This window comes from Mustela lutreola, chromosome 4 (assembly GCF_030435805.1).
Source record: "Mustela lutreola isolate mMusLut2 chromosome 4, mMusLut2.pri, whole genome shotgun sequence".
Lineage (NCBI taxonomy): Eukaryota > Metazoa > Chordata > Mammalia > Carnivora > Mustelidae > Mustela > Mustela lutreola.
In genome coordinates, this window is record NC_081293.1 from 6,933,292 (window position 1) to 6,947,264 (window position 13,973).

A 13,973-nucleotide genomic window follows, 5' to 3' on the forward strand; every position below is an offset into this window, starting at 1 on the left:
GTCTTCCATGTCTTTCCTTATAATAATTTCCATGCCCTCGGTTTCTTCTAAAGTTAAAAAATCAGACACAAAGACATCTTAATTAAATAGGTAAAATCGCCATTGTATCTTACGTCAAGGATTTCCAACTGTTTTGTTCTGATGTGGTGCTTTTCTTGTTACACATCACCTTATCACCATTCCAGTTCATAGTACTACCATCTCTCAAAAACTAATCATATAGGACTTTTTCTTCTGTTGAAGTTAATACAATTTTGTGTGGATTACTGCACAACACTCATGTGACCAGACACATTATATCTCTAAGCTAAATAATACAGATACCATAAAAAAATTACCTTAGAACATTACATTTTGCAACACATTTGTTTTCCCAGAAAAAGAAAAACACTACAACCTTAATAGAAGTGAACTATTATTTCCTTGAGAAAAACCATCCATATCCATAATTCTTAATAATGATAGCAAAATAGAGTATTTTTAAATGTAATAAGCCTATACCTTGCTAATTTTTCATAAAATGACAAAAGTAAAAAAAATTAAAAATTAAAAAATACAAGGAAAACAAGAGTATCAGTGAAAGCAAACAAACACATTCTGACATGTGTAGCACTATATACATTAGAGGGGTTTCTGCAGTTGCATCTGGCACTCCGGAGTGGCTATGTAAGGCATGGTACACAGGCAAGGGACCAAAATACAACTGGCATCAGGACAGAAAATAACAGCCACAAATACTGATTTTCTACACAGGTAGGAGAAAAGGGGAAATATTTGATCAAACAGAACTATCTTTGCAGACAACCTGAAAGAAAAAGTCAATTCTAACATTTTCTATGTTTTAGGAATCACAGTTACGGGGCACGTGGATGGCTCAGCTGGTTAAGGGTCTGCCTTCGGCTCAGATCAATGATCTCGGAGTCCTGGGATCGAGCCCGGCACTCGGCTCCCTGCTTCTCCCTCTCCTCCCTGCTCATGCTCTCTGTTGCTATCTGTTTCTCTTTCTCAAATAAAGAACTAAAATCATAAAAAAGAAAAAGAAAAGAAATCATTTAAGTTTTTAGACCCATCAAAATTTTGCTCAGGAATACCCCGGACTATAATCATCATGATTCCGTTTCAGCTCGTTCACTGGTAAGGAAATCGTGACTTAACCAGTGATTCTCAACAGGGGACACAAGTGCATGCTTCAGGTCACCCCAAAGCCTGGGAACAACAGGAGACTTGACTGACACACACATTTTCTATAATGCCACTGCCCCATAAAATCCAGTTTCAACCCTACACTACTTTACCCCTCCACCTTCACCACCACTCTGACCCCCCATCTCAAATCCTTCCCATCTTCATTAGCAGGGTCACTGGACAAGCTAAACGTAAGAAAGACAGAGCTGTTGCTGTAGACAGGAGACAAAGCGCCAAACCGCACCAACAGCTCCAAGGACGACTGACTATAAAAAGTGTCCCCGTAAAAAGTGCATTTGCTTTAGGACTTCAGGCACAGCATACACATGACTTTTTTCTTTACATCATATATTCACCAAACTGTCAGATATTCATCAGTGAAAGCAGGAAGACAGAGAAATGTAAGGTAAAGAAATCTGACTTCAGACCGTTCATATCCACAGACTGCCTAGTGATAAACTAGGGCCTGCCTCTTCTCAGAAGACTCTGTTGTACCAACTTCCTATCTTTTCCTGATAGGGAAAAGTCAAATGGCTCCCACAGGGTCAAGCCCCAGGAATAGTCTGCAAAGTAAAAAATACAGAAAGCTAGGAAGAAAGTAAAAAATCTAGAAATTCAGAAAAGCAGCAGAAAGGTCTATTTGTCCAGATGCCAGTTTCGACAAGGGCGTATTCACTGAATGATTTAACAAATGCCTGAATGTCTGCTACATGTCAGACACTGTTTTAAGTACCAGGATATAGCTGTGAAGGAAACAAAATTCCTGCCACTCACAAAGCTCAAATTCTAAGGAAGAAAGAGACAAATAAAAAAGTGGCGAGTGTCGTGAGGCCCATTAAAACCGGGGGAAGGGGATGAAGACAGGGCCGGAACTGTCCGTACAGCCGTCAGGGAAGCCTCACCAAGAAGGCGGCGACTACGCAAAGAATTCTAAGCGACTAATAAATGAGCTGATCGTGCAATCCAGAAAGGAGCAATCCAGGCAGAGCAAACTGCAAGTATCAAGGCTTGAGGTTGATTTGTAGAGAAGAAAGGTGACCAGAGTGGCTAAAGTGAATGAGTGAAGTGGAGAGCAACAGACAGGTGGGAGAAGAAATGTGTTGGGGGGGAAGGAAGGTGCAGAATACAGCTGTGGGGCCTAGACCGTCTTTGAGGGACTCTGGCTCTTACTCTGAGCAACACAGGCGATCACTGAAGAGTTAGTTCGAGCAGAGTTTTAGAAGAATATCTCCTATGGGGAGAACAATTTGTAAAAGAGAAAAAGGACAGAAGGGATTATGGAAGTGCAGACCCTGTATGTATTTCAAAGGTAGAGCCAGTAAGTTTTTCTCACAAGTAGGAAAGGCATAAGAGAAAAAGGAGAAGCAAGGATGACCGAGGCTTTGGGCACAGCCGGTAGAACGATAAACCAGCCATCGAGGGAGAAGAGAACTACGAAAAAATAGGTTTAAGGGGCAGACCAGTTCAGTTTCAGCTTCGATAAGTTGGAAAGAAGTTGGAAATACTAGCTATTCAAGGCAAAATGTGGTATATACAACTGGATACACAAGTCCAGAGTTCAGGAAGACAGAAAGCTATCACCACAGATTTAATTTGGGATTCTTACGTGACCCAGTACCTTTTTGAGGGATCAACTTGGGTCACAAATTAAAATGTTCTTCTAAAGGGCAACTGATTCAATACAATAGCAGAACTAAAATGGTGTGTTAGGTAGTAGCGCCCTGTTCTCTAGGGGCATTATCTATCCAGCCGGACAGGCAGTCTATGATTAGCATCAACATGACCTCCCAGAAAACACCTGGCACCAAACTGCACACATTCCAGAGACAACTGCACATTTAAATTCACACCTCTGTCTTTACCATCCCAGTTCCTACTCCCAGATTCCACTTTCACTGATGTCAGATCTTGGCATCGCTGTCCCCAATGTCCGCTCACTATATAAGATAGTAATAACGACTTAGGTGGAAAGTATACCCAAAAGTCATGTAAAAAAGAAACTTGCTCAATACTGCTGGCACTTTGGTTTACTTGCCTTCTTAACAACTGAACTCTCCTTAATTCTATCTTAACCAACTACAAGGTTGAGACTTTTTCCAATTTCACAGGGGTTAAGTCTCTCACATTTTATACTTAGTATGAATTTTATACTCAGTAAATACTTTATACTTAGTGTATATACTTCAGAGATTATTTTTTTTTTACGCGCTACCAAGGGAACCACAAAGATGATTTTCTTAAATGCCTAACATGGACAAGCCATAATATACCACATCTAATGAAACCTGGAGAACATAAAAGAGGCAGAAAAAGGGAGGTAAAGATTAATGTTCAGTACATGTGAGCTTCTGTTAAACACAAGGTAAACAAAAAAAATTTTTTTACACATATTTCAGTGATGTTTACAAATCAAGAAAGCACTACCCAATAAACACACAGTCATAATTTCTGGTACAACAGTTCAGAACCATATTGTATAGTAAAGTTAAAAGTATTTGTTGATAGGGAAAACAGAATGCACATTACTAAAAACTAAATACAATTAATACTTAGCCCTAAGAACCTAGAAACTCTGGAGTGGGTGGGAATAGGGACCTAATAACAAACCATTTGGTAAATGAAATAAGATCAAACACAATACTGGACCTGCTGGCATAAGTTTTTTGTTCCACTTTAAAATGAAATCACAGCCATCAAAATGCAAAGAGGTATAAAGATGATTATCCCAAAAGAAATAAGGGTATGTGGAAAGAAATAAAAGGTAGCAGCAAAATGAGAGTCATCATAAAGAAGTAACAGCCACACAGACAAAGTTATATTGATTTGTCTAATCTGTGTTTCAAGAGAAAATATTTCAAAGCAGAATTACTTATCCTGAGATACACTAACTTGAAGAAGGAACCTCTGGTTTCTAAAGGATTCTAAGACCCCAACATAAATTAATAATCATCACAATGTACTTCACTTCCATCTGTAAACTTACATGTACTATAAAACAACCTTGTACTAAATGTATGCATAGTCCATTACCACCTGCAAAAACGATTTAAGAGTTTCCAAATGGCATTCAGGTAATTTAAAGACAATCTACCTAGATACAAAAGGTCACATAAGATTCCATTTATATGGAATATCCAGTATAGGTAAATCCAGAGAGACAGAAAGCAGACATGATTGCCAGGGACTTGGGAGAGGAGGGGAGGTAGAGGTTTACAGGGTTTCCTTTTGGGATGATGAAAATGTTTTAGCACCAGACAGGTGGTAGCTGCACAACACTGTGAATGCTCTAAATGCCACTGATTTGTTCACTTTCAAAATGGTGAATTTTATGTTACCAGTCGACTTTGGCCTCAATAAAATAAATACAATGTATCTCCTTAAAAAAAAAAAGGAAAATTATGCCATATACGGTACCCCAACTTGGAGGGGGAAAATAATCTATGGGATGAAATGGAAAAACACAGATAATCTAAAATGGGTCAGTGTGCTCTCATCGGTAGTCCTCAGACAGAAGAAAATTGGAACTAAGAGTTACTAAGTGCCTATTGTGTTTGGGTGTTCAGAAAGACTCACCTTCTGGGACATTCTTTTTACCAGAACAAAACTAAAATAAAAAACTCAGATTTCTTGAAATCTACGCTTAGGACTTACAAGTTCATATAGTTACATCTTCTGTTCTTGGAGCTATATTCAGGAGGGTAAACAAAAGAAATTCACACCTGTAAAAAACATACACATACAGCTAAGCTATATTTAAGGCTTAGCTATTGTTCCACACAATATTTAACTTTAGTCACTCCAAATAATCCTTTACAAAAATTTTCTCTACAAAACACAATGTCAGGGGTGCCTGGGTGGCTCAGTAGGTTAAAGCCTCTGCCTTCAGGCTTAGGTCGTCGTGATCCCGGGATCCTGGGATCCTGGGATGGAGCCTCACATGGGCTCTCTGCTCAGCGGGGAGCCTGCTTCCCTCTTTGTCTCTGCCTGCCTCTCTGCCTACTTGTGATCTCTGTCAAATAAATAAATAAATAAAATCTTAAAACAAAAAAAAAAACAGAATGTCAAAGCAAGCACCACCCAAAATATCCCCAGTGGGGATAATTAAACCCCATTAAATTATCAAAAATTATGATAATTTAAATCATAAAACTCAAAAAGCTAACCTACTCAAAAGAAACAAAAAAGCACAGGGTGTCCAATAACTGCTTTTGTGAATTACATCACAAATATTTAATTCACAAGGTTGGTTAAACTAGAGAAAACCCTGCTCTCCAACATGTCCTGGTCCTTCAACAGGTCTGAACCAGTAACTTGGGATCAATATCCAAAATTTCTTTAGGAAGTACTAAAACCACAATACACACACACATCATGATTTGAACTGTGGGAACCAGCTGGCTATGTGAAATCAGTTTTATAAAATTTGCCAGTATTAACTACATGACATTCATGTTAAATTAACATCAGTATTTTCAAGGTCAATGTTATGTTTGTTCAACTTCTTGGAGTCACATTTTTGTGATATTTTTAACATCTGACTAAAGCTTCTGTCATCACAAGATGCTCACACTGTTTACAAACACTCCGAAGCAGCAGCTGGTGTTCCTCAGTCACATCTTGTTAAAATAAACAGAGCAGCAGTTTCAAACTCCAGGTATATTTTTCTCCTATTGATGTATAAAAAAAACCTTACTTAAGAAGTTTTTCTCCTTAATGATGGAAAGACACACAATGAAATGGAGGCGATTTAGGATCAAGTTATAACAAGATCACAAATACAGATTATTATGGACAGTGGGAGTACAGCTATCATGCTGAATGACCTAAATCCTAAATAATATTGATACTGTTTATATCTTCCATGTCATTCTTAATACCTATTACCATCCCTTTCAAAAAATGTAGAAACTTACCCACACAAGCACTGAGGAATAGCCAATCGGTCTTTTTCATCCTGTTTTTAATTTGTTTTAGTTTTTTAAAGTCCACTTCAAGTTCCTCCTTGCTGCCAACAGCACCAGCCAATTCAATCCTCTGAAAATCCATTTTCATTTCCGAGTCCCGTTTTGTAGTGGGGGGTGACCTTCTTTGGCTATTCCCACTGCTGCAGCTTCCCCTCCACCGAGCTCGGTCTTGCTCATTTATTATTGAAGAAGCCTCTTCAGTCTCTGCCAACTCTATTGCTTCAATATTATTAGGTCTGGGATGGTCACAAACAACACATTTCTTAGCCTTGGCCCAGTTTTCATACGTGCAAATAGAACAAGTCCAGTGCTGGGTCCTTGTGTTCGGTTTATTTCTATCATTGTATTCCTCACAAGGATCAACAGAAAAAGCAACTGGTCTTGAACCAGATCCTGAGGATTGAGGAGATTCTGTGGGACTCCTGGTCCTACGCTGGGATAAGCACTGGGTACATCTGATTGCTCTTGGCCAGTTCAAATAGGTACACATGTGGCATGACCATTTATTTGCATTTTCCATGCTGTATGAAGACTTAACCCTGGGTCTTGCGCTAGAGTCTGGACATATCAAAGGACTACTTCCTCCTTCGGTGCTGGAAGGATCCCAATCTCTACCAACATCGCTTGAACCACTTTTAAATGGATCTTCTGTGATAATTGTTCCACTTGGTCTTTGGGCGCGACACATAGTACACTTGATCGCAGATGGCCAGTTTTCATACGTACAATATTCACAAGCCCACTTAATTCCACGTTCTGACATTGTGCTCTTCTTGAAGTGAGTTATGTCAGGCAGGAAGCTATAAATAATTAGGACATAGTTATTAAAACAATAACTACATAATTCCATCTCTGTGCCCCAAAAGTACCCTTCAACTTACAAAATATAAATCTCACAAAAGCAGCCTGTGAGATTTAGCAATGAACTATCCTTACTTTTCCAATTTCCATTAGAGACACCAGAGATAAGCTTCCAAAGAAAAATCTTAGACCTCAGGGATTTAATGAAATTGTACTTTAGAATGCAAAAGGGATAAGCAGAAGATAAAGGGAGGTTTGTTCTAAGAGGGAAGCAAGTTAAAACAGAGAAGCCACTAACAGATGTTTAATTTAAGCCAGGTCATCACCATCGATTTAGAAGAGTAACCAACAGTTAAGATTCAAAGAGAAGAGAAAGAACACAAATCACATAACTTAAACATGTAACCATTCTCAAATTATGAACAACATAGATTCTTATGCTATCTAGGTACAGCATCCTTATGCTTGATTCACTGAAGAATTCAGAAGATCAAACAAAGTCAACTCTATCATTTTTGCTAAAGGAAGAAAAAGCAGCTTTAAAGTGCTACTTATCCACTGCTCTTATTAATAATAAGCACAGGCAGAAAAGAAAAATGTTGAAGAGTAATCCTTACAATCAGAAAAGGAACACTATGAAATACAGATCAAGTTCCTTGATAGCCTAACACCCTTCAAAATCTAGTTAACTCTGAAGCACAAAAAAATAAAAACTATACATCATCTACTGGGACAATAAAATCAACAGAATGTCCCTAAGATAACTATTAGCATACTCATGCCAATAGAATTTTGAATACTCATACTCAAAATATTCAGTATTTAAAATACACTCAAAATTCAATTCATACTAAAAACCTATATTCAATATTTTAAAAGGTTCATAGGATTCTACACTGGGCTTATTACTAACTACACTAAAATGAAGACTTCATGATTTAATGCCAACTAATTTATGAAGTAACTTCCACAGCAAATTTAATAATTACTTTTTATTTCTTTTCAGCAGAACCGTATTCATTGTTTTTGCACCACACCCAGTGCTCCATGCAATCTGTGCCCTCTCTAATACCCACCACCTGGTTCCCCCAACCTCCCACTCCCCCGCCCCTTCAAAACCCTCAGACTGTTTTTCAGAGTCCATAGTCTCATGGTTCACCTCCCCTTCCAATTTCCCTCAACTCCCTTCTCCTCTCCATCTCCCTTTGTCCTCCATGCTATTTGTTATGCTCCACAAATAAGTGAAACCATATGATAATTGACTCTCTCTGCTTGACTTATTTCACTCAGCATAATCTCTTCCAGTCCCGTCCATGTTGCTACAAAAGTTGGGTATTCATCCTTTCTGATGGAGGCATAATACTCCATAGTGTATATGGACCATTGAATATATGTCCGTTGTGTATATTCGTCCGTTGAAGGGCATCTTGGTTCTTTCCACAGTTTGGTGACCGTGGCCATTGCTGCTATAAACATTGGGGTACAGACGGTCCTTCTTTTCACTACATCTGTATCTCTGGGGTAAATACCCAGTAGTGCAATTGCAGGGTCATAGGGAAGCTCTATTTTTAATTTCTTGCGGAATTTCCACACTGTTTTAATGGCTGCCACTAAAGCGTGACTCTTCATTTACTTATATCCCTTCTCAACTAAATATCATCCTGCCACATATTTTTAACAAGAAAAGTAAAAAATCCTAAGCAGAGTAACAGAAGCTTTTGCCTCCCTTTCTCAGGGATTTTTCTGACCTGAAAAGCTTAATCTTTCACTTTGTATGTGTTTATTACTGTGTCTCTGTTTGCCAAGTCCTCACCCCATTTATAGTGTGAACTCCATTAAGAGGACAAATTCACTACAAGAAAGGCTATAATTTATTAGCTAAAATAAAAATCACACTTACTAAGGTTTTAGTTTCCATGCTATAACCTCCACCTTGCACATGGTTAGAATAAAAGTATGACTTATAAATCAGACCAAAGACAAGATTCAGTCTTCATGCTGGCTCAAGATTCTGACTTCCTCAGGAGACACTGGCAGAGCGTGCTAAGTAGTTCTGTCTGACTGTGAATAGCTAGTCCTGTAAAGGAAACCAAAACTGAGTTTCACTTGAAGCCTGCTATTTTATCCAGTATTTATTTTTTAAAAAGCCTTTATTTTAATCCTACTCATTTCTTTTAATAATGAACTGTATTTAGCATTGTAATTTAATAAATTAAATTTATTTAGCAACAAAATTAGCTAACTCATTGTGCTGGTCAGTCAAATAGACATGGGAAAGACATTTTTCTCTAAAGCCTTAGCCGTGTGTGTATGTGAACTAATGGAATCCCTAATATTCACTGAGTCGTGCTAAATCAGTTCCTACCCATACTACTTGTTATTACTGAAGAGAGAAAGGATGTAAACTAAGTAGAAAAGCAAAAAATAAATACTGCTTGTATTTAGCCTGAAGTCTTTTTCTCCTTCAGCAACTGTATTTTCCCCCTAACCCAGGTTATTTATATTTATATTGCTTAGATTTTGAAATTTAGCTTGTACACAAAGATTACATACGCTCCAAAAGCAGTCCAAAAGTGTGCGAAAGAGCAAGAAACTATAATCATACAGTTCATATTTCATATTCACTAGGCAGTTTCTTCCTTTAGTTTCTCAGGAATGAACTATAAATAAGTTGCTTGTGCTACTGGAAAAAAAAAACATGGTCAAGTAGAAACTTATCATGACAAGAACAAATGACATAATGAATATATATACAGGGCTACTATACGTAATTTCAGTATTTCATTCAAAATATTCACATTCAGAATTTCATGCCTGCTTCACTAAGTCTTAGTTTGTTATGTTTATAGGCTCAACTGAACAGCTTGTAAATTTTCATGATCTTAGCTCACCTTCATGGAACTAATGTGCCAGCACAGCGTGTTTAAATGTCCACATCTGACCAAAAAAAACAAAAAACTGTCATAAAAAATAGAGTCACTGTCATATATGCCTGGTAAGTAGCCTCCCTCTTCAAAAATCCAGGTAACTAAGCAATACCAAAACCATGCTCCAAAGTTTTAAGGCAAGTGAATTATATTAAATAATGATGTATACAGTGTCAACTCTATGGGAAATTGAGGCTTTGGAGAAATACCGTTTTTTAGTAACTGAAAACTAAAACTCACTGGAGAGGATTATCTGAGAGAGCCATTTACATCTGCTGTAATCAGTAAGTGGAATCGAAGAGTAAAGATGACTTTGGCTCAACTATATGATTTTGCATTACTAACAACAAATTAACACTAAGTACTTCTTTTCTTCCAGATGTCAAAAATCCCCCAAAAAACATAAAATTATTTTTAATAGCAACCAGCTCTGAGAATTAATACTGTACAGCAAAATAAAACTGTTACAAAATATCTTTCATGTTAACATAGTCATATATCCAAGTAAATTTAATTTGCAAGTCTAATTCTATCCAAATTCTATCCAATGAATTATACTTGCATTAATTGGTGCAATAAAAAGCAAAAACAAAATCTGCACAATCTGGACCCTCTTTAAGGAGAACCACACACAACTTCTACTCTTCAAACAAATATTCCTTGGTTCGAATGCCACACCAACAATTCTCATCCTATGGATCAAAGAATCCATGAATCCATTCGTGCATCAAGCTCTACCTGCAGACAGACTGAATAATGTCTCCAACTATATCAATCAGTCTTAAACTGACAATTGCTTTTGAGTATATACTTCCCAGCTGAAATAATAATAAAAGCCCAAGTATTATGAGTATACAGACTAATGATCAGGGGAAAAGAGAAGCTATCAATTAAACATTTTTTATATTGTCATGCTTAATAATGAATTAATTAGCTCATATTAGTGAAGCATTACCAAACACTGTTGAAGAACCAGATCCCTATTAAAGGAAATTCCTCAAAAATCATAGCTACTCTACAAATTCTCCCAAGCACCTACTAAAACCCTATGGAAAAAAACGGGAGAAGTGAAATAATCCTCATCATGTATAAACTCCTTAAGAAAGAAACAGGTTGCCAGGGTGGCTCAATTGCTTAAGCATGTGCCTACAGATCAGGTCATGATCTCAGTGTCCTGGGATCAAGCCCCAGGTCAGCCTACCCTGCTCAATGGGGAGTCTGCTTCTCCCTGTCCCCCTCCTCCTGCTATGTATGCTCTCTCTATCAAATAAATAAATCTTTAAAAAAAATAAGAAAAGAAACAGAGAAGCCCCCTTGCCAGTTAGTTTCAAATGGTAAGTCATCCAAATGAAGGACTAATAGCAGTCTTTAAGGTTTTGTATTAGCCTTATTTTTTTTTTTTAAGATTTATTTATTTATTTGACAGAGAGAGAGATCACAAGTAGGCAGCGAGGCAGGCAGAGAGAGAAAGGAAGGGAAGCAGGCTCCCTGCTGAGCAGAGAGCCCGACATGGGACTCAATCCCAGGACCCTGAGATCATGACCTGAGCCGAAGGCAGCGGCTTAACCCACTGAGCCACCCAGGCGCCCCTATATTAGCCTTATTAAATATAAGTCTCTACTCAGTAATATAAACACTAACTCATTAATATAAATTGTTGATATAAATACTAATTAACATAAATCTATGGAAATTTATAAATGCTCAGAAAGCATCTTAGCAGAACAGAGATGCAAGTTAAAACTTATTCCAAGCATGCTGAATTTTCAGGTTCTGTTACAATATCACATGATAATTCTGAACTGTAATACTGACATATAAAAAGAACTATTTAACTCTTTAAACCAAAACTCCCACACCGTCATTCCCCTCTTTTCTCCTCCGCATCTTTCTACATCACTGTCCTTCCTCACAACAGTCAACAGAAAAAAACAACTGGCCTTGAGCAAGATCCTGAAGACTGATGATACAGTGAACCCTTTCTCCATAAAGCTGACCTCATTTCAGGGCTCCAATAATTTATCACATCCTACTTAAACCTCTTCTCTTCCTCTCACAGCAAACCCTTAACCCTGATTTCTCCTATATCCATTAAGGACACCATGAGGACCTCTGCACCCAGCACAGAATGGCAGAATCCTCTTGAATTCTGCCCTTCCCCCGACCAGGGTCTCTCTAGTGGTTTCTGTCCAATCAGTTCCTTTCTTCCCATTTCCCACTGCCATCAACCCTTCTCAGTTCAGGTCAGAACTACTGTAATAACCTTCTAAGTATCTTCCCTTTCTAAATCCACCCTTCCTGTAATCCACAGCTTACTGTTACCAGAAAAATCCTAATAGCAAAGCACTCTTTCCTAAGCAATTCCACAGCAGTAAGAACTCCCAACTCCTTCCCATAGTCACACACACAACCCACCTCACAGACTCACTCCCCAACACTTCACACATACCCTAGCCTCATGCAATTACTACCCCCAACCCGCCCCAGTGATACATGAAGGCACTACCTTTACAAACCCAAGCATAACAGACACACGTGCCCAACCTGTGGCAAATCCCACCCCTTCTTCAAAGCTCGGTTCAAGTCTCCTCTCTCTTAGGAGTGTTTTCCAAATCACTTCAAGTATACCAAACCACCACACTTCCACTAGCATCTGGCACTGACTGTATTCCCTACTGGTACTAGTTTCCAGAATACTGATTTGTGTGTGTTGTCTTCCCTGTATTATTCCCTCCCTCAGTTTTCAATCAGGTAGCCAAGCTTTCAAAAACTGTGGGTCAGGGACGCCTGGGTAGTACAGTCCATTAAGGGGCAGACTCTTGGTTTTGGCTCAGGTCATGATCTCAGGGTCGTGGGATCAAGTCCCACATCGGACTAAGCTCCACAAGCAGCATGAAGGCTGCTTAAGTTTCTCTCCCTCTCCCTCTGCCCCTCAATATCCTCCCCACCCATGCTTGCTCAGCACACATGTATACATTCTAATAAATAATTTTAAAAAAACAAACTGTGGCATGGAGGGCATCAAGTGGCATGAAATGCGGACCAGCCCTGTGTTTAGTAAAGTCCACAGAACAGACCATACTGAGTGTACTGAAAAGAGACGGGAAAAATTTCAGGCACAAAGAAATTTTAGGGGCTGGGATCCACTCCTGCGGCAAGACCTCAGCAGACAATTTCCACCACCAACAACTAGGTGTATCAGACCCCAGGCACTCATGAGCAGGTTAACTATTCAAGTCCTGCGATATAAAGGATACAAGTCCTTTGGGTCCTGTAAAGGTCATAAAAACTTTTGCAATCACTAAATACCTTCTGAAAGTGCTAAATCTATGTGAAATTTTGTAAAAAGTAATCAAGAATCAGATCTCAAGGGATGCCTGGGTGGCTCAGTTGGTTAAGCGTCTGCCTTCAGCTCAGGTCATGAGCCCAGGATTCTGGGATCAAGCCCCTGTCAGGCTCCCTGCTCAGCGGGGAGCCTGCCTCCCCCTCTCCCTCTGTGCCTCCCCCTCTTCCTCTGTGGCTCCCCCTCTCCCTCTGCGGCTCCCCCTGCTTGTGCTCTGTTAAATAATAAAATCTTTAAATAAATTTAAAAATTATACAGAATATTCCCATGGCATATCTAGATTGAGAACTATTACAAAATCTTTAAAAAGTTGAGCAACAAGACCTTAAAAAATTATTTATAAGGGGCACCTGGGTAGCTCAGTCAGTTAAATGTCCAACTCTTGATTTTGGCCCAGGTCATGATCTCAGGGTTCTGAGATTGAGCCCCACTTGGGAAAGACTCTCTCCCTCTCCGTCTGCCCCTCTCTCTTAAAAAGAAAAAAAGTAAAAAAGTTATTTATAAAACAAAATATACTAAATTTAGCATCTAACACTGAGTGAGGAAAAAAAACAACTTGGAAATAGTCACTATGGTTCTCAACTATAAAATACCTTAAGGGTTTTTTTGTTTTGTTTTGTTTTTATTTTGGAGGCAATCCCTGAGACAGAAAATATTACTAAAGCCAGCCTGTAGGCATCTGGGTGGCATAATGAGTTAAGCGTCAGATTTCAGGTCAGATCATGAGATAAGCTTGAGATTCTCTCTCCCTCA

General features: G+C 38.7%; 1 protein-coding gene across 5 annotated transcripts in view; it reads right to left on the reverse strand.

The window, feature by feature from the left end:
• Window positions 1–13,973, reverse strand: part of ZRANB1 (zinc finger RANBP2-type containing 1) — a 58,734-nt gene that overhangs the window by 31,250 nt on the left and 13,511 nt on the right. Inside the window, exons 1-2 of one of the 5 annotated variants that reach the window (XM_059172888.1) lie at window positions 9,842–9,861; window positions 6,099–6,949 (exon numbers count right to left, since the gene is read on the reverse strand). The exons of 1 other annotated variant lie outside the window; for it this stretch is intronic. In XM_059172888.1, the coding sequence (XP_059028871.1) occupies window positions 6,099–6,912 (814 nt within the window). In that variant the 5' untranslated portion in view covers window positions 6,913–6,949; window positions 9,842–9,861. Of the gene's footprint in view, window positions 1–6,098; window positions 6,950–8,850; window positions 8,998–9,841; window positions 9,862–13,973 lie in introns of those variants that run through there. 3 more of the 5 variants (XM_059172885.1, XM_059172889.1, XM_059172886.1) reach the window with 3 other exon arrangements.